This window comes from Amborella trichopoda, chromosome 12, assembly GCF_054954075.1.
Source record: "Amborella trichopoda isolate Santa Cruz 75 chromosome 12, AtrichopodaSantaCruz75HAP2 v2.0, whole genome shotgun sequence".
NCBI classification, from domain to species: Eukaryota; Viridiplantae; Streptophyta; class Magnoliopsida; order Amborellales; family Amborellaceae; genus Amborella; species Amborella trichopoda.
Window position 1 is genome coordinate 40,465,953 of NC_142347.1, and position 23,887 is coordinate 40,489,839.

The 23,887-nt window shown below is 35.6% G+C and overlaps 1 protein-coding gene across 6 annotated transcripts; it reads left to right on the forward strand.

The window, feature by feature from the left end:
- The first annotated feature begins 4,788 nt into the window (after positions 1-4,788).
- Positions 4,789-21,667, forward strand: LOC18446974 (uncharacterized). 6 transcript variants are annotated; one of them, XR_016045846.1, is made up of 12 exons: positions 4,789-5,155; positions 6,415-6,500; positions 6,567-6,634; positions 6,794-6,951; positions 7,042-7,187; positions 10,242-10,304; positions 10,415-10,507; positions 10,719-10,880; positions 11,425-11,531; positions 12,557-12,733; positions 19,509-19,648; positions 20,952-21,667. XR_016045846.1 is itself a non-coding variant. In XM_088853786.1 (11 exons), the coding sequence occupies exons 4-11, from the start codon at positions 6,816-6,818 to the stop codon at positions 21,227-21,229; spliced, it is 1,125 nt and encodes a 374-aa protein (XP_088709912.1). In that variant the 5' UTR covers positions 4,789-5,155; positions 6,415-6,500; positions 6,567-6,634; positions 6,774-6,815; the 3' UTR covers positions 21,230-21,667. The 6 variants fall into 6 exon arrangements, 4 of the variants coding, with proteins under 4 accessions (XP_088709912.1, XP_020530855.1, XP_011628037.2 ...); XR_016045845.1 differs by having other exon boundaries at positions 6,415-6,634; XM_088853786.1 differs by lacking the exon at positions 12,557-12,733 and having other exon boundaries at positions 6,774-6,951.
- The last annotated feature ends 2,220 nt before the right edge of the window (positions 21,668-23,887 follow it).

Consider the following 23,887-nt stretch of genomic DNA (forward strand, 5'->3'; position numbering starts at 1 on the left):
ATTTTTTTTTTTTTTTTTTTGTAATCCATGATCAAATTTTTTGTTTTTTTTTGTAACCCATAATAGAATTTTTTGTAATCCATGATCGAATTTTTTGTAATCCATGATCGAAATGTTTGTTTTTTTTTCTTGTAATCCATGATCGAATTTTTTGTTTTTTTTTTTCTTTTTTGTAACCCATGAGAGAATTTTTTGTAATCTATGATCGAATGTTTTATAATCCATGATCAAAATTTTTTTTTTTTTTTGTAATCCATGATCGAAATATTTTTTTTTTCTTTTGTAATCCATGATCGAATTTTTTGTTTTTTGTTTTTTTTGTAACCCATGATAGAGTTTTTTGTAATCCATGACTGAATTTTTTGTAATCCATGATCGAATTGTTTTTTTCTTTTTTTGTAATCCACGATTGAATTTTTTGTTTGTTTTCTTTTGTAATCCATGATCGAATTTTATGTAATCCATGATCGAATTTTATGTAATCCATGATCGAATTTTTTGTAATCCATGATTGAATTTTTTGAAAATTTGTAATTTTTTTTTTTAATTCAAGATTGAATTTTTTTTTGTAATCCATGATAGAATTTTTTGAAAATTTGTGATTTTTTTTTTTAATCCATGATCAATTTTTTTTTTGTAATCCATGATAGAATTTTTTGAAAATTTGTGATTTTTTTTTTTTAATCCATGATCGATTTTTTTTAAAATTTGTTAATTTTTTTTTTAATCCATATTATTCAAAGAGAAAATGAGAGAGATGATGATTCTGTGGCCACCCTATCGCAGCCATATTATTCACATATCGAGTCCCAACAGCAACAGTGTAGGGATGAGCACGACAGTATAGGTGAGCATGAAGGATGGACAATCTTCAGGGATTTTAGATTGGGAACACAACAAAACACTAACACTCAGGGATTGGGGAATTGTCAGACGCCTGCTAAAATCGATGATTTGTTTTTAGATCGAATCAATGAATTGTTAAACAAATTCAATTAATGGCACCAGCGTGACCAAGAAGAACAATAACGTCGTCTATCATTTTATTTTTAGATCATATGTTACTAATTTTATGCTTTATTGTAGTCCATGTATATTGATATACTTATTCCATGATAATTCTATGTTTATCCTTTTGTGTGATGTAAATTAAATGCTGAATGGCGGTTCATGCAGGGAAAGAACATATCAATATTCGCATATTCATTCAAAAACATGAAAATTCTTAATGGAGTACCCTCATTTCTTATTGAATTCCTAAAAAACAATATTTATAATGAATTTTAATAATTTTTTCGGATTTTTTTAAGCTTTATTCTAACAGATTCACCCGATTCCCGATCCGGATCGCCGATTCACCGATCCGAATCGGTTTTTTGAGAGCCCGATCCGGGTCACCGAACCGTTTTTTAAACCATTGCTTTTAGCCATAAAATTCTTAGAAACAAAAATATCATATACAATCAAAATGGACAAGGTAAGAAACAAGTAAAAAATAAAGCCCAAAAATAGAAAGAGAGGTGGGGAAAAAATAAAGCTTGCTCATCCAAGAGAACCGACAAAACTGATGATCAAACTCGTAAACCAGTCAACAACTGGTTTTGATCGGTCCTCAGCAAGTACCAATTTATTGCCTATATTGGAGTGGGGGTTTGGTCACCAGTTCTACCGATCTAACCACGGGTCTGGCCCGGTCTGGATAACTTTAGATAAAAATATTTTAGTTTGTATTGTTTTATATCACTACTTAAATTTTGGGACGTACCCATATTGTAGGAAAAAGTTTCTATTTGGCGCGCCGTGTATAAAAGATAAGGAATTTTGGACTAAGTTTTATATAAGGGGACAATCTTATTCGTAGAAGCGAGATTGTGATATTATATTTGATACATCTTTCAAGATAGCATCAATGAAATCTACATCATACAAATAAAATAGACAATATGGATTATTTTACTATAAGTAAGGTTGTATCCCTATATAAACTTTTTCCTTAACCGAACTAGTTCTATCTTAATTTGATGGCTAAGAGAACACATAAACTCCTCAATTTTTTTTTTTCTTTTAGAAATCAGGTCAAGGTGAAAAATTTAAGGGCATATGTAACTAATTGCGGCATATATGTAAAATTATTAAAAAATAAAAATTAAAAAGATTAAAACACCCCTAAAGGTTTTATAGGTACTTTGGTCTTTTAATTTTATCAAAATACTTTTTATATATTTTTAAAATTGTGTGATGTGATAGGGATATGTGTCAAAATTTTGTGCTCGATCTGACGTATAAAAAAAACAAAGAAAAATGAAACACTATACACGTTCTCAACCATCTGATCTTGATCAAACGGCTGAGAAACAACTATCATAGATGTTTTATATGTGGTGTGCCATATAGAAAGTTTACTCATCATTGTATAAAATCACACCTAATAAAACATAAAAATTTACTATAGAACAAAATGACCAAATTAATCTTGCAAGTTGTAAAGGTATTTTGGTTATTTTTTATTTCAAATATTTTAAATTTTTATTAGACGTCGCCTTATGAGAAGTGGGCTCACCCAAAATTTTATGTCTAAATAATTTGTACTAAAAAATAAAATAAATATGAGCGCAGTTAAATCATGATCAAACCCTTAGAGGAGTTGTGACATTATGACTACAGTTGTCTTCATCCATTTAGATCGATCATCGGTAACTATTATATATGTTTTATACATGGGTGGGGCCACACACAAAGGTTTATCCTTCTTTTTCATTTTCCCTAATAATGTGGCTTTTTGAGGTAGAATAATAGGATAGGCACTCAATTAGGAGATTTGCTTTTGATGATTTGATAAAGGAAAAAGTTTATATAAGGTGGTAACCTTAAAATGTAGAATTACAGATGCACTTCAAAAATCCATTGGAAAATGTTGTTTTAATTTTAAAAAAACTTTAAGTGATCATCTCGACATCGAGATATATGAATATGGGAAAAAAAAAGATTTTGAGTCTTAGAAATAGTGCATCTTGCAATACATTATCTAGACCGTCCATTTTCAAGATTTTATATGTTTATATATCTACTTGGTTTTAACCATTTTTTAGTTTAAAATTTTATAATTAGATATGAAAATAGATTTTGAGATAATCCTAAGAACTTATTTCACCAAAATTACATGTTATGATAAAATTTAGAGGTATGTCTTACTTGGATTGTTTAAAGTTCAACCTTATAGAAACCACACCCTTTGATAAATGTATTAGTTCCACACTTCCACTACATTATAAGGGGAATTTATTATTTAAGAATAAGTGTTTGGCTCATTATGCTTACACATGTCATTTTATATGCCCTGATATTTGTACCAATTAATGTAATTACACAATGTTCATCGCCTACCCCAATTAATAGGAAAAAGGTTTTGATGAAAAAATGTTGGTCGTATTAAATTTTTTTTTAAACAATTTTTTAGGCACAATTTATATTGCTCAATTATATTGCATTGTATAAATTATAGGCTCAACGGATTTTAATGTACAAGGGCTCATATTAAATTTTGGTGTGGTATTTAACTTAGAAAAGAGTTTATATAAGGTTGAGGCCCTAAACAATCAAATTAAAGTGCACCTCAACAATTCACTAGAGGATGAGTTTTCAATTTTTACCATCAAATTGATCACCTAGACTTCAAGATGTGTAGAGGTGAAAAACATGAAATTTAAGGATGAGAAATATTGTATTTTATAATGCATTATCTGAGCCATTGATTTTTAATATTTAAGTTTGAGAAATAGTATAGTTTATAATGCATTATCTGAGCCATCGATTTTTAATATTTTCTAAATATTTATAGATTTGCCTTGATCTAATCTTTTTAAAATTTAAATTCTATAATTAAAAATAAAATAAGTTTTCAAGCCATTTAAAAGATTTTAGGGAAATTATCGCCAATATACCCATATTTTCAAGAAATTGGAAAAAAAATCCCAACTTCCCAAAACCTCACCCACAACCTTTTGCCCCATTTTCACAAAAGTTTGGACGAAAATGCCCTTAACGGTAGTCGTTGTCTCATAAAAACAATTACGGTATTTTTAATATCGTAATCTAGATTGGTCAATTGATATAATTAAGGGAAAAAAAAAAAACCATTACGGTACTTTTTGTACCATAATGGTTTTAAATAACATTACAGTACTAAGAGTACCATAATGCTCCAAGATAAAATAAAAAAAAACCATTACGGTACTTTTAGTACCGTAATGGTTTTAAATAACATTACAGTACTAAGAGCACTGTAATGCTCTAAGATTAGTAAAAAAATATAATTAAGAAAAAAACCATTACGGTACTTTTAGTATCGTAATGGTTTTAAATAACATTATGGTACTAAGAGTATTGTAATGCTTCAAGATAATAATAAAAAAAACCATCACGGTACTTTTAGTAATAACATTACGGTACTAAGAGTACCGTAATAGCCCAAGATTAGGATGAATCGATAATTAATAAAAAAAATCTCTTAACACGGTAATAGTTTAAAAACCGTTACGGTACTAAGAGTACCATAATGAACATTACGGTACTAAGACATAACGGTCATAAAATTATCGTAATTATTTTTATGGTACAATGTAAATGACATTTTCATCCGAAATTTCACATAAAATAAGGTAAAATGGTGTGGGTGAGATTACGAGAAGTTAAATTTTTTTTTCAATGGGGTATATTAGCGATAATTTACCAATATTTTAACCATCAAATATCACCTTTCAGCACTTTTTATAGAAGTACATCAATTGTTTGGGGCAGGGCAGCCTTGTACAAACCACGCTCATTTTTTTATTTTTTATCCATTGGTTGCGTCCAGATTCCCAACCGCCTCTCAATGTCGCGTCCGATTCGTGTCGACGTGCCCTTATTCAACAACAGGTGTGTCCAGTTCCCTCATAAATAAACTCGCAAACAAAGAAACGGATGTATTATTAATTTATTATTAATATTTGTCCCACAATTCCCAAAAGAAATTTTCCGAAATCCTCTGCATAGAGCAAAGAGTCCGTAATGGAGTGTTGGAGCTGTAATCGTATGAGTTTCTTGTTCGTTCTCTCCATCATTTTACAGTCTTCTTCTATAATGGCGGATGACTCAAGGCGAGAACTTGTGATAGGTGAGGATTGTTGTCTCTGTATCTGTTTTCGACTTTGAATGCCTGAATTTCTCTGTTATGAACCTTGATTCTATTCGGATTTAAATGACCATGACTGTTAGGTTTCTTTGGAAATACGAGTTCTGGTGAAAATTAGGGATTTTTTTCACTGATTTGCTTTCTCTTCTTCTTCTTCTTCTTGTAACGACGAGTTTCAATTATTTTGCCTTTCCAATGGCACTAGACTGAAAATGTGTTGCTTTGAAAAGAATTGAAATTGTAAGCAAATTTCTGAGCATTTTAGTTTTTAGTGATGAGATTCCATAGCATTTCCCCTGCCTCTTGGTGATGGAATTTTTCTCTCTTTGGATGTTCCATTCTAATTTTTCTCTTGGTGGTAAATTGGTAGAGCCTAAGATTCATACGACATATCCAATTTAAAGAAAATTGAAATAAAATACTGAAATGTAGAATCATGAAGTACAACACTGAAGCATGGAATCATATCATGGGTGTATCTTTCCAAGGTTCTCATCACCTTTGGTGTTGAGTGATAATTTGATGTTTTCTCGATCCCGGGGAAGAAGTTTAACTTAGTATAAGACTTAGCAATGGAAAGACAAATTTATTGCTCATCTTATATATAATTCTATTAATTGATTTTGAAGTCGAGAGATTCCTCATTTTCAACTTCAAGTTACTGTACCTGTTTTTGCCTGTAGCTACTGACTTCCTACTGCTTCTTAATAAGCTTCTTCGGTTTTTTTTTTTTGGGTTAGGGCTAGAAACTGGTAATTATATCTCAATCATAAAGTGCCTTTTTTTTCCAATTTGGTAACTTTTTTAGGTGCTTATTATATTTTTTGATGTTTTAAACTGAACAATTTAACTTTCAGTGTGTTCCCTGGATGGCATCTTCTTAGCCTAAGTGTTTTCACCTGGGAACTTCTGATGATCGGTCAAGTGCTTGAATGTGTGTGCTAAGTGCATTCCTTTTGGACCTTCTTGAGGTGTCAATCTTTATTTACGAAACACCTCATTTGGTGCTCGTTTATGCAATTGGTTTGCCATTTATGTGTGTCTAATTATTTACTGCTTAGTTGTTTCCCATAGCATATTGTGTTGTATCTCATATCTCTCCTCCCTTCCAACCAATGTAAAATGGAAATCCAAAAGAAGAAAAGAAAAAAGAAATTCAATTTTCCACTTACCTGAGAACAGTGATCCAAAAGAGTAGTCCAGTCTATTGTGTTATTGAAGGGGTTGTGTTTTTTTCGCAGATGTTGCCAATCCTATTACACTGTATATATCTTCTGGCCTGTCAGGAAGCTTTCCAGGTTCTAAGATTGGTGCCCCAGTGAAAGCTGTAAGAATCCGCATCATTGGCCTTTCTAGGATTCACAATTTACTGAGATATGCCAATTCTATGAAGGTGAAGGTGAATATTACTGAACCAACCAAGAGTCTTCACTCCCACAAGGTTGAAGTATGTTTCCATAGGTGAGCTCTTACTTTTATTGCTTAGCATGCTTCGTGTGTGCCATTTTTGGTGAAAGAATTCACATTATTGGTCTTTGACAATGTCTTTGTTTAAAGATCATATGTTAATATTTTACAATGTTTTGTAACTTTTAGTTAGTTAGTGGCATTTTACTGCAGGAATGCTTCCATTGAAGTTGGGATGTGCCCTTCGAGTAAGTGGGAGATGCTTGCAAAGGGATCATTGGTATGGACTATATCACCTTATGATAGCAGGCTTCTCGATATACGAATGCCTGATCCATTCTTAAAGGTTATTGAGGTATCCATTGAAGAAGGTAAGCATTTATTTGTTTTAAATTCTGTTAGCTGATTGAAAATGCTCAGTTGGTTAGTGACTATTTCTGACCTGACCTATATATTTGCAGAATTCAAGTTATATCGCTTATTCTTTCTCACCATGGGACTATTAATGATGGCATTAGCACCTGCTATCAGCGAGTGTGTGACTTTCTACTATGGCACTGCAATGGCTATTGGTATAATGCTTGTCATATTGATAGTCCTCTTTCAGGTGCGTGGATTATCTTTGTTCATTCAATCTATTAGAACTAATTGGCTTTAAACTAGATAAGCATTGTCGTTCTAGTGATTGGTGCCCTGGGCATATTATTAGCTCAATTGTTCCATCCTGAATATTACACATTTAGTCATGATTGACAATTCAAATTTTTTTATTAGTAGACTATCTATGTAAAGAGTGATGTTTGGTTTTAGGATCTGTGTGTGAACTAGCTGACATGTTCAGTTATTTTTTATGAGGGCACCCAAAAAATACTGCATTCCCTCTAATTTTGGAGTCGATTTGTGCTGAGATGCTCTCACGCACCTTTCCCGTCAGGAAATTTGGGGGCCAGGCGTCTTGTGTAAAATGCCATTGACATCAGGTTCTAGTGTCATCCTCCAGTTTTTTGGGGGGATTTTGAACATCTCTTCTTTCAATTTTAGTGACAAGTAAATTTAATTTTTCTCTTAGTTTTGGAAGTTCCCTTAGCCAATTGAGATGATGTTTAGTTTTAAGTTTTTAGTTTTCACCTTAGGATATGACTGCTGCTGACCTGTTCTATATTATGCATGTCACTTCCCATTCTCAAATTAACTTGTTAATCTGAGAGCTTCTATAATATGTTGCAAGTTGTGAAGAAGTTGTTGTAAAAGGACGGCCTCCAGTTGCTCTCTTGAACTTTAACAATTTGATATGAGGCTTTGAGCTTCTTGGGTAGAATTAGACAATTGAGAATATTGGAACTTGGGATACATGAGAACCACCTATCTCATAGTTGACTGATTTACAATTTGCAACAAACTGCACATTTGTGTTCATTAAAGTTCATTGGTCAGGTGTTATGTGCAGATCACTTTCACGTCTCATCATAAGAAGAGCGCTTGACCCACGTCTTTTATGACACTTCTGCTCTTAAGATATGACATTTCCTTCCCAAGAGACAATAATATGTGGAATTATTTAACAAATGATTTTCGCAATTCAATAGGTAATTGATCATGTCTAAAATTTATTTGTTTATGCTCTTATGTTTGGATATTTGACACTTGAGGGTGATCTTAGGACTATCATATTAATTTTATTCTTGCTGTAACCACTCTGATGTGGCGATTGTCTCCATTTCATCTTATGTTGTATGGATGACATTAAATAGCCATCTTTGGCGTAAATGCTTTTTCATGGTGTTGCAATGGGAGTGCATGCTTTTAATGGTGTTGCAATGGGAGTGCATACTTTTTAATGGTGTTGCAATGGGAGTGCATGCTTTTAATGGTGTTGCAATGGGAGTGCATACTTTTTAATGGTGTTGCAATGGGAGTGCATGTATTATGGCTATTTTTGTGATGCATTTTTTTTATTATCTGGTGAGCTTGGTGTCACCAGGCCTAGTTTTTCATTTGGCTCAGGTGTGTGGTGCCAAGCTTAAGTCGAACCTCGACTAAGGGAAGGCCATCCTTCCACAAGCACACTCAAGAGGGTCGATGCAAACAAGCAAGTGCCTCTAAGGGGTCTGGGCAAGGGTTCATATAGTGGCAAACATGCATCCTTACACTCTCCCTTATTTATATGGCCATTAAGTCCTACACCACCATTACTGCCCATCACCTAGGTGGCAGTTACAATAACTCACACCTCACTATCAATGGCTGGCCACATGACTCATTAAGGGGGTTAAGGGTCTAGTCAACCCACTCTAGGGGTCATTACTATTTATGAATGCCAATTCAGACATGCATAGTCATTATACTGCTCTTAATGCCTCTACCCATTTCATGTGCACTAACTCTTTCTCACATGACCTACGACCATTATACAAGCTCATATCTAGGGTGGTTACACATTTTGAATTCGAATCCCTCACTTGACTATTGGTGTCGGTACACCTGCTGAACCAAGTGTATGACTATAGTCAATTACCTCTTACACATGGACCATGCCCATGTCCCATTTTGTGATATTGCCTATGATTTCAACCAACCAAGCCTCAGCCAGTTAGACTTGATGGTCAACCAAGTCCCACCATCTTAGTCATATATCCATTCCACTTTCCTAGGGTCTCGCACCAAGGGTTTTTGTCTCTTGACCACATGGGCGTGTGCATCCATGCACCTAGCCGGACCAATTTTGCATCTTGCCCAAGGTTGGTCAAGGTTGAAGGTACTTCATAAGAGGTTCATCAGTCTAAAGAATTGGGTCACCAAGAGAGATAATAAACTACCCAAAGTAGGCCACAGATGTATAGGACTTGTGGGTCCTTTGTAAGATGTTTTGTCGAGTGGACCTTTATGTGTGATTTATGCTAAGGAAAGGGGTTGACAGGCCTCCCACATCTTAACTCTGATATCCTCGTTGAATGATTGCCTTGTTGCGCTGCTCCACGGAGGATGAGACATCCTCTACCAATGAGGGTGCGGTAGGAGGTGACATCCACCGAGTTCAAGCAGCATAATGAGGAGGAAATTTGGAAACCAAATGAGAACCATTGGTACTAGTTGATCTGTGATAAGGTTCGGGTTAGGCCTTTCTGTCTAACCTATCACTTGGATATTCATGTCGCTTATTTTCCTATGCTTTGAAAGGGGTCAAGATAAGATGGCTCCCTGCACATGACCATGTGCATAGTAAACATGTTTCCATTGATGCTTCCAATTTTGGTGGAGTTTTTGATACATTGTTGTTTTGATGACCACTCTCTCTCATCCATTTCATTGGGAAGCGACGGCCCCAATGGACGTAGGCTTTCCATAATTTTTCAGATTATAGCATTCTTCCCCTATTTTCATTCACACTGGCTTGTTTCCTAAAGTCCCTGCCATATCTGATTGATTTTTTTTCTTGGAGCCCTTGCTCATTCTCTTGAAAGATATGGCTTCAGTTTAAATATGCTATTTTTTCAAAATTCTTGCACTTGATAAGTTGGTAACCTTGTAAGATTACATTGTGGACATGCCCCAAGTCACTTTCCTTCATGTTTTTCTGAATTTTGTCTGCTGTAAAGGTATCATTCTTTCGAATACGTTTTTACTCCATAGTTGTCTCAAAGACTTACATTTCCCATAACAGGGGATGAAGCTGCTACCAACAGGCCGGAAGAGATCGCTTGCAATTTTTCTCTACGGGTCTATTGTAAGTCATTTGCTTTGTTGCTTCAAAGGTACAATTACATTTTGGTTGATTGTATTAAATAAACATCTACTCATCCATCTAAAGCTGACATTATCTTGTTTATGAGGCAGGTGGGCGTGGGTTCTGTTATTCTTCGCCACGTATCTGTACTGCTGCGTTCAATGCTTGAGGAGATGGGAATCAGCAATGACATGTACAATCCTGTATGTAAGCGTATTGTTCATATAAATTGATTCCATGGATAGATTGTTGTATGAATAATGTTTCTTACTTAATTGACAATGAACTCTTCTTACCTTAATGCACAATGAACACCATCTTTATTTTATTAGGTATTCTCTGGCCTTGAAAATTTACACTGGATCTGGTGATGCTTGGTATAATTTAATGTTTTTGGGTTGTTTCATTTTGCAGGTGGCTATATTTGTGATGATTTCTTTAGGCCTGGCTGGGGCCTGGTTGGGATTTTGGGGTGTTCGCAAACTTGTCCTCTCTGAAGATGGCTCTGTTGATGCTAGTACTGCAACTTTCATTAAATGGTCAATTCGGATTGTTTCTGCAGTTATGATACTTCAGGTATGCATTTGGATATTTCCATTAGTATACGCAAGCATTAGATCTTTATATCACTTTCATTTCTTGTCCCAATTGTCCTAGTCTTTTATGATGGGGCCTACAATGCAAAGCCCAAAAGATGTGAACATTTTAGTACAAATCGAGGGATCCTTTGACGTATACCAACATGTGAAACATTTTTTTGGACTCTACTTTGTACATGCAGCTCTCCATGGTCGCGGGGTGGTCCCATGCGTCCCCCTTATCTGATCAGAGATCTTAAATTTATGCTGAATCCCTTCTCCTTGGGATGCAGATATCTTCTGGATTTGAGATTTGCTAGTTTACATTGTTCCTTTCATGATTTAACTTCTAAAAGTAACTTGGATTTTCTCATACTTTCTGCTATGCTTGTGGATATGTTTGCATGTCCATGTGATAGTTATACCCATGTCTGCATGTCTCTGTCTTTCGGTTCTCTTCTTTCTTTATATATTGTTATGACATAATGCAATAATCCCTTTCAAGAGAAATACTGACTTCACAAGCCCTTTGCTGTATCTAGAGTTCCCTTGACGCACTGTTGGCAACTGGAATATTGATTTTTGAAGTTATTATCTCATTAACTGCAAGGAACTTTTTCATGCCACGATTCATTCTTGATTTATTCAGGTATGTTTCCGTTGATTTTTTTTTTCAGCTCAATTATAGGGACATTTTGATCACAAGAAACAAGGGCTTGTACCGAATGTAACAGGTCTAATTTATCAAATGATGTTTTGGTTTTCATCTAGCTATTGGATTTATAATGCAGAAATTTCAAGAGTAAATTGTAGAAATTAGTGCCACTTTATAACTTTTGTCTGAAAATCTCTGAGTTTTGCTTGTACGGTAAATGAAACACTGCCTATTTGTGGAAACGTATTCAACTTGTCACTGTTCTTGGCTTTTATTGGAGAGATGTGCAACTTGTCACTATCATTCATGGCTGAAATGTGCTATAAACATCAAGTTGTACAGAGGGTAAAAACAGACTGAGATGTATACATAGATGGGGAAAGGAGAGGAAAAATTAAAACCACAAAATGGGGAAAGGAGAGGAAAATTTAAAACCACAAAATTTGTGGGATTGATGTCATGGATAAGACCAAATGCTCCATCTCTCCCAAGTACTATGTTATGTGTTTCACAATTTGCGTTCTTTGTTTTCTCATGATTTTCCTTTTGTTGTTTAACTTGCGACTTTAATGAGCCACTATGACAGAGTATGTCAACCAAATCATGACCATATACCCAGTACCTTTCCTGTGAGAGTGACGAAGAACCTTTGAAAATGACAAAAAAAAAAAGATGCTTCTAAAATGAATAGCTTCATATCAACTTCCTCACAACCACCTTTCTTTATTGAATCAGGATCAACAACTAATTGTGCACATTTGTTATCTTAGGTATTCCTACATTAATCTCATTGTAGTCCAAGGTCATTACTCATATGGCCTGCTGTTTCCTTGTACTAATAAGCATTCAACTCATGTACGTTTTTATGCAATGCTATTATTATTATTTTTTAATACAAGATATTCTTTGCATGGCGGTGAAGCAACTTTTTTTTTTCTGTATGTATTTTATTTCTGTAAGATGTTAATGTACATAATTTCTGTAACAACTGCATCTGACCTGTTCACAAAATTATGAAGCTCTACACTGAGGCTGAACTTGTGGTAAAAGGCGCCAATCTATGAGCAGCACCCTTTCTAGCTAGAGCATCAGCAGAGGGTTTGACTCCCATCAAGTATCCACAAATGCGGCTTCATGACATAGACATCCTGGTGATATTGCAAAAATTTCTTTAAAAATGAATCCTGATCTCAAAGGTTAGTTGGTATTCTTGAATTACCTTCAACTACTGTTGAGGGCCTCAACTACTGTTGAGGGCCTCTCTTTGGGGGAGTCCCGAAGGGCCTGGGTTGCCCTGTAGTTCAGCTTTACAATTCCATGTTTGTGGGGCAACCACTTTGATGATTGGGTGTCTTTATGTAACGTGCTTCAGGTAGTAGCTTGCCAGTGGTTGTCCAAATCCACTGGGTGTCTTTATGTAACGTGCTTCAGGCGGGAGATTGCCAGTGGTTGTCCAAATCCACCTTTGAGTGACATCTGAATTCCTTTTGGTGTTGCACAAACCACTATGTGCAATTTGATGCTATCTCTAATGCCTGCCTATTCCTTAGGGGATCCTGAAAATTCTGATTGGTTTTGTCATTCTAAAGAGACCATACCATTGCTGCCACCCCTACCCTCCATGCAATTAGGCGTTCTTGTGGTATTTTGTTAGAAAACCATTGCTGAAATAGGCCTTCTACTGAGGGCGGGCTCACCCATGAGAAACTGAAGTGGTTTAAGAAAGTCCCAGGCTTCTTGTGCTACTTCACAGTGTATTGACAGTTGATTAACACACTCCTCATCAGGCCTGCACATTTCACTCCAATTGGGAATTTCGAGGCCCCCATGTTGTAGTCTTGTAGATCATGTACAGTGAGAATCTTATCTAAAATATCGACAATCAGACAACTGCTTCAGCTCGAGGTGGTGCTAATAGCTTTCGTGCCCTACTTGATATTATTGCTGTTCGGTTGTTATCAATTAAACCTGGATACATGAGGGACATGGAGAGGACGATCCTATTCTCTGGCCTCCTACTTTGTCCTCCTTATTGTGTGGTACAAAAGTGATGCAGGGAAGATGGGAAATAAATAATTAAAAATAGAAATAATAATAAAGGGATGAGAGAATATACCCTCTTTCAGGGTCTACAAGGGAGTCTATCCCAAGTACCTCTTCACAAGATCCAACATAGCCAATAGCCAATGGTCTACAAGGGAGTCTATCCCAAGATTTATAGAAAAAAAAAAAAACTCTTCACAAGATCAAAACAACTTCTTGCTTCTTAATTAACCAAGTTCCAAAAAGGGACGTTCTTCCCTTTAAATACAACTAAAATAAATAAAAAATAAAATTTAAAAACCACAAAAACTCTCTCTCTCTCCCATTTTTTCTCTCCCTAACCCTCTCTCATTCCAATGTAAATCTCCTTCTCTCTCAATCTCGCGTAACCCCCCTAAAATGTCTCTCTACATCAACAAAATCCCATAAATATAGGCGATTCCATGTAGCTCACATACACCTCTTCCATTCCTTCTCCTAACAATTCCCAAAGCTAATCCGTAAAGGAAATTCTAACCAACTAGGATATCCACGTTAATCCTAAAATGAGAGACCTCCCATCCTACTCAACACATTAGATTAAAATGCCCTTTTAGTCGCCTCATGCTTCAAGCACAAAATTCAGCCAACAAAAATAAAAATATTACGTCTATGCCCTAAAAAAATAAAATAAAGTAAAATAAAATTCAAATAACCTATTTCCTAAATTCAATTTGCATCATCCTCCTCGGGTTGGGAGAAGCTCGAACTCAAGCTTGAAATCAAACTTGATTGACCAATTCATCCCCATGCAAGAGTATTTATGGGTGTTGATCTTCATCTTGAATTTCATAAACTTTTTTAGCCAAGTGTACCTCCGTCTTTCTTTTTGGGCATTTATATGCAGGGTGCCTACTTTCATTACACCGAAAAAAAGTATCCTTGGAGGAATCCTTCTTTTCTTTATTAAATTTTGGATGGTGCAAAGCCTCCTTAGTAAAAAAGTACTTATTAATACTTCATTAGAATTTCTTTTCTACTCGTAAAGCAATTTGAAAAGCTTCGCTTAAGTTACATGGCTGATGTAGAAAGACCTCAACTCTAATGGTTGGTTGGGGCCTATTAACGTATTGAGCAATCAATTGCCCTTTAGTCTCTTGGAGGTTGTTTCGAGCCACAAGTCTATAAAATTCCCCAGTATAATCATCTACTTTCTTTTCATTTTGTTGAAGATCTTGGAAGAAAATTTGCTCATGATCCACTGGAAGAAAATTTTATTAAGAAAACTTTATTTCAATTTCTTTTTCATCTTTTGATAGTCATAATTTTTTGCCTTCCCACTGCGAAGTCAAGATTATTGAACGTGTTCCCATCAGCCGGCAACATACTAAATGAGCTTGCTTATAACAAGTTTAACCTTATGCTCCTCTAGCAATTCACTCTATTAAAAAAAAAAAAAAAAATCTACTGCACTCAACCAATTAATAAAATGTGGAGAGTGTTGGATTTGGTGCTATCCAAAATCACCAATATTAGATAATCCCATATTTTGTGGGATTGAGATATTCCCATAAGGATTGAGATTGATATTGATAAGTTTCCTAAAGAAAATAGAAATTCAAAAAGATTAGGACTTTTGGATTTATCTCTTGGATTTTGAGATATACGTAGCATCAATAGGAAGTTTCCTATTTACTATGGACTCATAATCTTATATATATGGGATGAACGTGCAGAGAAATCGCCCTATTTGGGACACCATATGGGAATGGTGGTTCCTCTATAGAGAGAGGGGGGGGCACGACCTCCTGTGCATAAGATGCAAGGTTTCCTCTTTGACAGAAGTGAACTTCTTTTGGACAAAAACATTGTGATGGTGCTTCTTTTAGACTCCCAAAGATTGAGAGGCTTGTTTCTTGTAGAGAAGCAGTTCCCATTGAGATTTTGGGTGGTTTCCCTTTTAGTTAGAGAGAGTCGGTCAGTTTCTCGTTGCTCTCGCGTCTCTATATGGTGTTGTCAGTAATGGTTGTCAGATTAAAAGGGTTTGCTCGACTGTATTTTTGTCGAGATTTGTTCCAAAATCTTTGATATAACTTTCATTGCTATAGTGGATTTCTGTTTGCCATGCCTGTGGATGTAGCCCTTTTGGGGTGAACCACGTAAATCTTTGTATTATTGTTGTATGTGTTTCATGCTTTATTTCTCATACTTTATTTGCCAAATATTAACCCATCGGGTTTAGAGCTTCCACGCACAATAAAGAGCTTACCATGAAATAGGGAGATCCGCTTTAATACCGAGATGTCATGGGCTCTCTACAGGATGTGGTTCTTGCTGGTAGATTTGTTTGTTACGTTCGGGATCGACACCCCGAGTCGTTCTTGGGACTTTATTCATCTCTATGGTGAAATGTGGAGTCGGATCTTCATGGTTGCGAGCACCCTTTCTTGAAGATTGGTGTCCTACCGTTGCAACTTCTTATTCATTATGCCAATATCTACTTGGTTATCCTCTATTAATTTATTTACACATTCTATAATATGTGGCATTAAATCATTGATCACAACAGTAGGTTTTGGTGGCATTGTGATGCTTGTATCTTCTTCGCTCTGATACCAACTGATGCAGGGAAAGATGGAAAAGAATTAAATAAAATAAAACGTAAAAATAAATAGATAAGAAAATGTACTCTCGCTCGCTTAGGGTCCACAAGCAAGTCCACCCCAAAGATCCCTTCATAAGATCAAAACAACTTATGTCTTCTCAATTAACCAAGTTCCAAAGAGGGACGTCATTCCTCTTCAAATACAACTAAAAGAAATCATCATCATAATAGCCTTTTCCCAATTATTTGGGGTCTACTAAAATAAAAAAAAACACCACAAAAAGCTCTCTCTCCCCCATATTTTCTCTCCGTAACCCTCTCTCATGTAAATCTCCCTCTCTCTCATTCTCATGTAACCTCCTCCAAAATCTCTCTATATCAACTAAATCCTATGAATATAGGAGATTCCATGTAGCTCACGTCCACCACTTCCATTTCCTCTCCTAACCACTCCAAAAGCTAATCCATAAAAGAAAGTCTTAACAAACTAGGAGATCCACATTAATCCTAAAACAAGAGACCACCCATCCTACTCAACGCATCAGATTAAATCCCCTTTTAGTCCCCTCCTGCTTTAAGCTCAAAATTCGACCAACAAAAATAAAAATGTTATGCATATGCCCAAAACAAATTAAAAAAATAGTACAAAAATAAAAATGTTATGCATATGCCCAAAACAAATTAAAAAAATAATTTTAAATAAAGTTCATGTAACCTATTCCTAATTTCAAATTGCATCATAAAGGCTCTTGCAAACAACTCATTTGGCTATATCCTCATCAAGCTTGTTGCCTTTGAAGTTTCTCTTGAATGTGGTACACCATACCTATTGGTCTCCTGATGTTGGAATAATATCAGCAACAGCATTGTTCAGGATAGTAGCTAGAGCAGCTTGAATGTGGTACACCATACACATTGGTCTCCTGACGTTGGAATAATATCTGCAACGGCAGTGTTCAGGATAGTAGCTAGAGCAGCCAAGCTGGGAAAGCACTCAGTTAGGTTACTGTTACCATCCAGCTTATTTTCTTTCAAACTCCCAACATCTGAGTCCCTACAACTGGTTACTTAATCCAAACCAATCAGACTGGTTGCTCCATATTGGTGTTCTATAAGCTGGTGCTATAAAAATGATCTTCCATTTCTGCAGATCTCCATAAGCATTCGGCCAGTAATCTGGAATGAACTCTTCAAGCCTTCTATTGCCTAGGCCCCTTCCGTTTTGGCATACATACAGATTCCCATTTTACAAGGTGGTAGTTATAGTGTTTTAAGACTTTAGAGGACCCGTCCATAAGAAATTAAGGTGCTTTATTTTGTGTAGCATTGACATGGTAATTCTATACAGGATGTGTTGTATATTGGGAGGTGGGATAGGGTAGTTTTGATTAGAGCTATTCCTTTCTCTGGTGATAAGAAAACCAGTCTTCCAAGTTGCTAGCTTTTATTGAAACCTTTCAACCACAGGTACATATTGGCTGGCCTAAATACTTGTTCGTCAGGGAACCTCTTCCATCACCAAGGCACTATCACGGTAGTTTCATGCTTTCATCATCCACTCCAATACCCAATAACGTAGTCTTTTGTATATCAATCCAAGCCCTGAGGTGACTGAAACACTTTAGGAACAGCCACAATGAAGCCATTTGTTGAGTAATGGCTTCATACAAAATGGACTTACCATCTGCATATTGCAGATGGGATATTAATGGACACCCAGTGTAGCTTGAAACCTATTGTGAATGCCACCTTCATGTACTCTGCTAGAAATCACAAGGGATGCTGTTGATTGGTATTGAGAAAGACATTGTAGAGATATTCATGCTTGTGTCCAATATCACCGTTGTTTGTCAGAAGTCATGAGTTCCATAATTGGTGGGGAGCACCTTTGTATGGATCTTAAAAGTTTTGAAAGGTTTTATTAGAATTAAATGATCATCATCATCATCAACAGAGCATTTTCGAACTATTTGGGGTCTGCTACATGAATCCTGGTCCGTCATTCTGCTCTATCAAGGGCCATACCCTCATTAAGGCCATAAGTCCCATATTTTTTACTTACTACTTCCATTCATGTCCTTTTGGGCCTACTTTTTGCATTTTTGAGCTTTTCATTTGAACCAACTTGTACCTCCTGACATGAAACTTAGTATTTGATTAATTACAACTTGCAACGTAGTACTTTGACTATATAGTTTTCAATTTCGATTTAGTGTTGAAACAAAGTCGTAATATACTGATCCACAAAAAGCACCAGTTTAAAGACATTAGAACTGATCTTATGTGTACCTTAAAATAGAAAACTGACATAGGATATGTTCCGCGGGAGCATATCCTACACTTAATCCCCTTGGGAGAAAGAGCTAATTGTGAGGATTTTTTTAATCTAAAATTTTGGTTAGATGATTATTTTCGAAAAAGAAAAAAACAATTTGGATATTGAGTTCTTCAACGGTTAGATCTCATTGTCTAAAAATTGGATGATCTCTCTTCGATCCTGGGACGTTAATTTTTCAGGAACATACAAAATGTGATTTGATTTTTTTTTCTTTTGAGGTTAGTCATTAGGTTGTGGAGGTTACATCCTCAAATTTGGGGTTCTAAAAATACTCTTAGGTTGGATTTTACCTAGTGTTTGCAAAACCGGGCGATCTAATCGCTAACCACCCGGTTAGATCGCCAGTTCCGGCCCACTAGTCAGTTCCGGTTTGGGCAATTTTGTTAATCAACCAGTATTTAAAGATAGAAAATAAAAAATCTATATAAATTTCCAAAAATAAAGAATTTGATTTGTAATGCATTTATTAATATTCTTTACATTATGGTAAAGATTAAAAATTGTTTTGGTCATTAATACTCACTTTTATATTTTCCCATCTTTTTTAAAAAAATTTAAAAATACCCCTAAGCACAAATCGATTCATTAAAATCCATTTTTTTCATTAATTTTCAACTTCATTTGAATGTGTTTTGTTTTAATCATTCTTTACATGCTTTTATTATTTTAGTAGATTTTCTTTTTGTATCTTTTTTATTTTTTTCAACACTTTTTTGACCACCTGAGACTTGCCCGGTTAGAGCGGTTGACTCAGTTGGTAAGGCTCCGATGATGATGACATAACCAGTAACTCCAAAATGCAATAGAGGGGCCTTTGAAATATATAAATTTATGAACATTTGTAGAGAAAAGAAGTCCATGCACATACCAAAACTTCGGTTTTGTGTGTCTGAAGCTTCTGTTTTCGCCAAAACAAGGAAATTGTTTTACTTTAGTTTTTTGAGTTGGTTCTGCAGATTGAAATTCAGATGCAATGTTGTTCCATATGTTTTTTTCCACTTTTCAGGTATCTCTTTAAAATGTTGAAGCGTTTTGTCAAGAGTGCCATGGCCATTAGTTTGCCCGCATATTTTTTCGGTACTGAACACTCGCGCAAGGTTGCAAAACATCGGGCTGAATTCAGGCATCACAACTCTCCTATTCCAGGTCTGCACCATTCCCTTAACCTAAATTATTCATGGAGTTGTTCTCAAATAGAGATCATGGACATGCATATACATATTTGATTTGAGAATTATATATATATATATATATATATATATATATATATATATATATATATATATGGAAAAAGATCCTGTTAGCCCACAGGCTGATAGCTACAGTGTCAGTCAATGGCCCAGATTGAATCTGGGCCGATCTGATGGTCACGATCTCATTTCGTGTTTGAATTTTCATTTTTTTTCTACAAATCCAAATCACTTGAAATTTGGAGCGTCTATTCTTCAAAAGTAGAGGAATTTAATAAAAATATAAAAAAATAATTCGCAAAATATAAATTGACCAAAATACCTCCAAATTTTGGTCAATTTATATTTTGCGAATTATTTTTTTTATATTTTTATTTGGTGCGCCTTGATGATAAGAATGAACGTCTAAAATTTCAAGTGATTTGGATTTGTAGAAAAAAAAATGAAAATTCAAATATGAAATGAGATTGTAACCATCAGATCAGCTCAGATTGAATCTGGGGCATTGGCTGACACTGTAGCAGTCAGCTTGTGGGCTGACAATATATATGGGTTATGCTAGGGTGCTCACACTATAGAGTAGTTTATAATTGTACTAAACAAATTTTGGACGCTTATATACTCTTGTTTTGTACATAGAATATTTTTTCAATAAGGGTATTTTTGGTCATTAGGAGGGGTGTGACATCATCCACATAGGGTGTGACATCATCCACATAGGGTTTGACATCACCCACATGGAGCATTAAATGTCACTAGTGTGATCTATGTGGTTGATGTCACACCCATGTGAATGATGTTAAACCCATCCTAGCGATAAAAAATACCCTTACCAAAAAAATGCTCCATGTACAAAACAAAGGTATATAAATGTCCCAAATTTGTTGAGTACAATTATAAACTACTCTATAGTGTGAGCACCCCATATATATGATTTGAGAATACATCCACAATCCTTATACCACTTATTGATGGAGATTTATAGTGTCGTTGAAGTCCCTTTCTTTTCAGTGGCCACTATTTTTCAACTTTGATGGAGATTTATAGTGTCTTTGAAGTCCCTTTTTTTCAGTGGCTACTATTTTTCAACTTTTGTATACTTTTCGAGCACAAAATTTTATAAGAGATATGGTCTTTCAAATGCTAAAAAATGATACGATGATCAAAGGCATTCATTGTACAATTGCCTCTTATTCTCTTTCATTGATAATTTCCCTTTTCTATTGTTTCCTTAATGATCTTGTTGTTTTCTGAAACAGGGACTTATTCAAGCACTGCTAGGACTCTACCCAGTAATCCTAAAACTCCCGATACTTACTACTCCACATTTCACACTACACCTGAAAGGAAGAGATTTACAAAGGAGGAATGGGATATATTTACAAGAGATTCAACTAGTCAAGCTTTAAAAGAGTTGGTTTCTTCACCAGACTTCTCAAGGTGGGCTGCTTCCAATGCGGATAGAATCACTCTAACCCCACCCAGCCAAAGCAGTGTTTCAGTTAGGAAAAGACGAAGTTGGGTTCAATGGTTTTAGTTTGACTGATTTGGTGATTTCATGTTGGTATGGATGGAGAGAGGTCTGAGGCGCACACATTGTTTTTATCGGCATTGTGACACAATGGTCACTTTGTTCCTCTGTGTTGAAGTGGTTTTGTTTAGGAGGTTTTGCATCTTGGTGGCCTGGGGTGGTGGTATTGTATGGAGCTTGATTCATGAGCTTGATTCATGCATATATGACAGTGGAAAAGGCTGATGGGATATGGCCCAAGTTGGCGTATTCCAAACTCATGGCTTCCTTGTATGATAGCCTGCACGTGGGCCTGCTTGTGTGTGTGTGTGAGAGAGAGAGAGATGGGCCTGATTGTATTGATATTTAATAGACCAAGGTTCCAGATGGTTTCACAACAGCAGTTGTGAACTTGTAATGTCCTTACTCCATCTAATGATCAGCGTTGTTACTGTTTCTACCAAATTGATGTAACTATTTAGAATACTTTTGCATTGTGATAATTCCCTTCTTGTAGCCAAAAGAATAGGATTTGTAAATCATTGCAAATCTATTTCCAGATCCATGAATTGAAGTTGAAATGCATGGTCCAAGATTGTTTTCTTCATTTTCATGATTGTGGTGATTTAGATGATAATGAAATTTTCTTCCAAGATAAATTTTTGGAAGGATGAATTCACTATTAATATGTGCATACCCAAATGTGCCTAAGCCCTATTAAATTTTCAACTAATTAGATCTTTAGATCTTTACTCGCTTAAGGACATTGTCATGTCAGCGTCTTCTTTTAACATGGTTATATTTTTTTTTTTTTTTTTGTAACATTAATTGTTAATAGTGGGTTAGTTAAAAATGTTAGTAGTTTTCAAAATGAGTTAGCATTGATAGGAATGGAAACCAAGAGCGATAGCACGAGAAGTGGGGCTACCACTTTGACCTCAATCCAAAATTGAGAACTATAGATGTGGTGCATGGGAAAGAACCCATGTGCCCATTAGTTCATGCTTAATGCATGTCCATGGGACGTATACCATGCAAAATGCACTTTTGCTTAGCCTTCCTACCCTTCAATTGTCCACATCTTAAATCGTGAATCTAAACATCTACGCTGCAAGACTTTTTATGTTTTAATGTTCTCCACCTACGGAAAATGCAAGTAAACATGCTGAATGGTGGGCTTAAATTTCTAGCGATCCACTGACAGTGATCTGACTTCGGATACATGGTCATAGTAAATTTCGATGTTCAATTGATGCTGTTTTCCTAATCTGCAAGTGGCATCGCCATTTAAGGTTTTCCGAGTACTGCCCAGTTTCCCTCATCTTAAGGTTATTCAAATTTTTACCACTTTCGTCCCAAATATAATTTTCATTTTTCCATTCAGTGGTGACCATCCTATTGTGAGATTTCATCAGGCTCTAACTGAAAATCCACCCCTTCAATCGGCCCATCCCCTTCCGAAATTGCATCTCTCTCTCTCTCTCTCTGCCAAGGGAAGGTTGCGGCTGCAAAGGAAAAGGCAGAGGGAGGAAGGCCTTCATATACAAATTTAACGCCTCAATGAAATGGATTTCAAAGTAATGAATGGTTGTGTTTGCACTTCGAGAACAATTGTGTATGGATCAATAACTCCCTGCCAAGGATGAGACCTGCCATTTTCACTTAACTTTCTTTCTGATTTCACCCTCCCCCGTAGAATTTCCATCATTAGTTTGAAATCTGTTATTCTTGGTAACATCAGAGAGAGAGAGAGAGAGAGAGAGAGAGAGGAGGCTAAAGAATTTGTGGTTTGGGTAAACAAAGATGGTCACATTAATTTTGGTTGCGGAGAGGGTTTTCGGGTTTGAATTTGCATTTTACTGGTTTATATGGATAAGCAATGCAAAAGAAAAGCACGAGGAATGGGGATGGCTTTTTGGCCTGTAATTGTCAGGAAAAGTTTAAGTGCCCGATACTCTAAATAGTGCATAAAGATTATTTTTCATTAGCAAAAAGTTTTGAATGGCTTAAATATATTTTTTATATATATCTAATTATAAAATTTAAAGCTTTAAAAATAACCTAGATCTATTAATTATAAAATTTAAAGCATAGCCCATATAATTCATTACAAGATGTACTATTTTCCAAACTTGAAATCATTTTTTTTCACATGCATACATCTTTGGGGTTGAGATGATTGATTTGAGAGTTTTTGGACACGAAAACAGCCTCTTCTAATGAATTCTTTTGGTGCTTCATATATATTTTTGGAAAAATTGTATAGAACCCCCAAAAATGGTATTTCTACTCAATTTATCCCACATAACTTTTCTTAGCAAAACAATACAAAGAGACTAAAAATACCCCTCCTTACCTCACATGTTGACCATAGCGGTCCCACGCTTAAGTCACTGATTTGAAATGATCCGGCACTTCACCATGGCTGTCCGGCTCTTCATCATGGCGGTTTGGAGTTTGGTAGAGGTGGTTCGGCATTTGTTTCTAGATTAATGAGCGGTCAAAATTATGTCTGGAATAGGAGGCCCGATAGTGTATAGTTTCGGTCCGTAGTGTATAGTTTCGGTCTGGCATAATGGATGGGCCTGCCAATTATATACTAAAAGGGTATTTTTGTTCAAAAAAATTGAACTTTTTGTATTGGGGGTATTTGCTATAAAACTTGATTTTTAGGAAAAATATGTT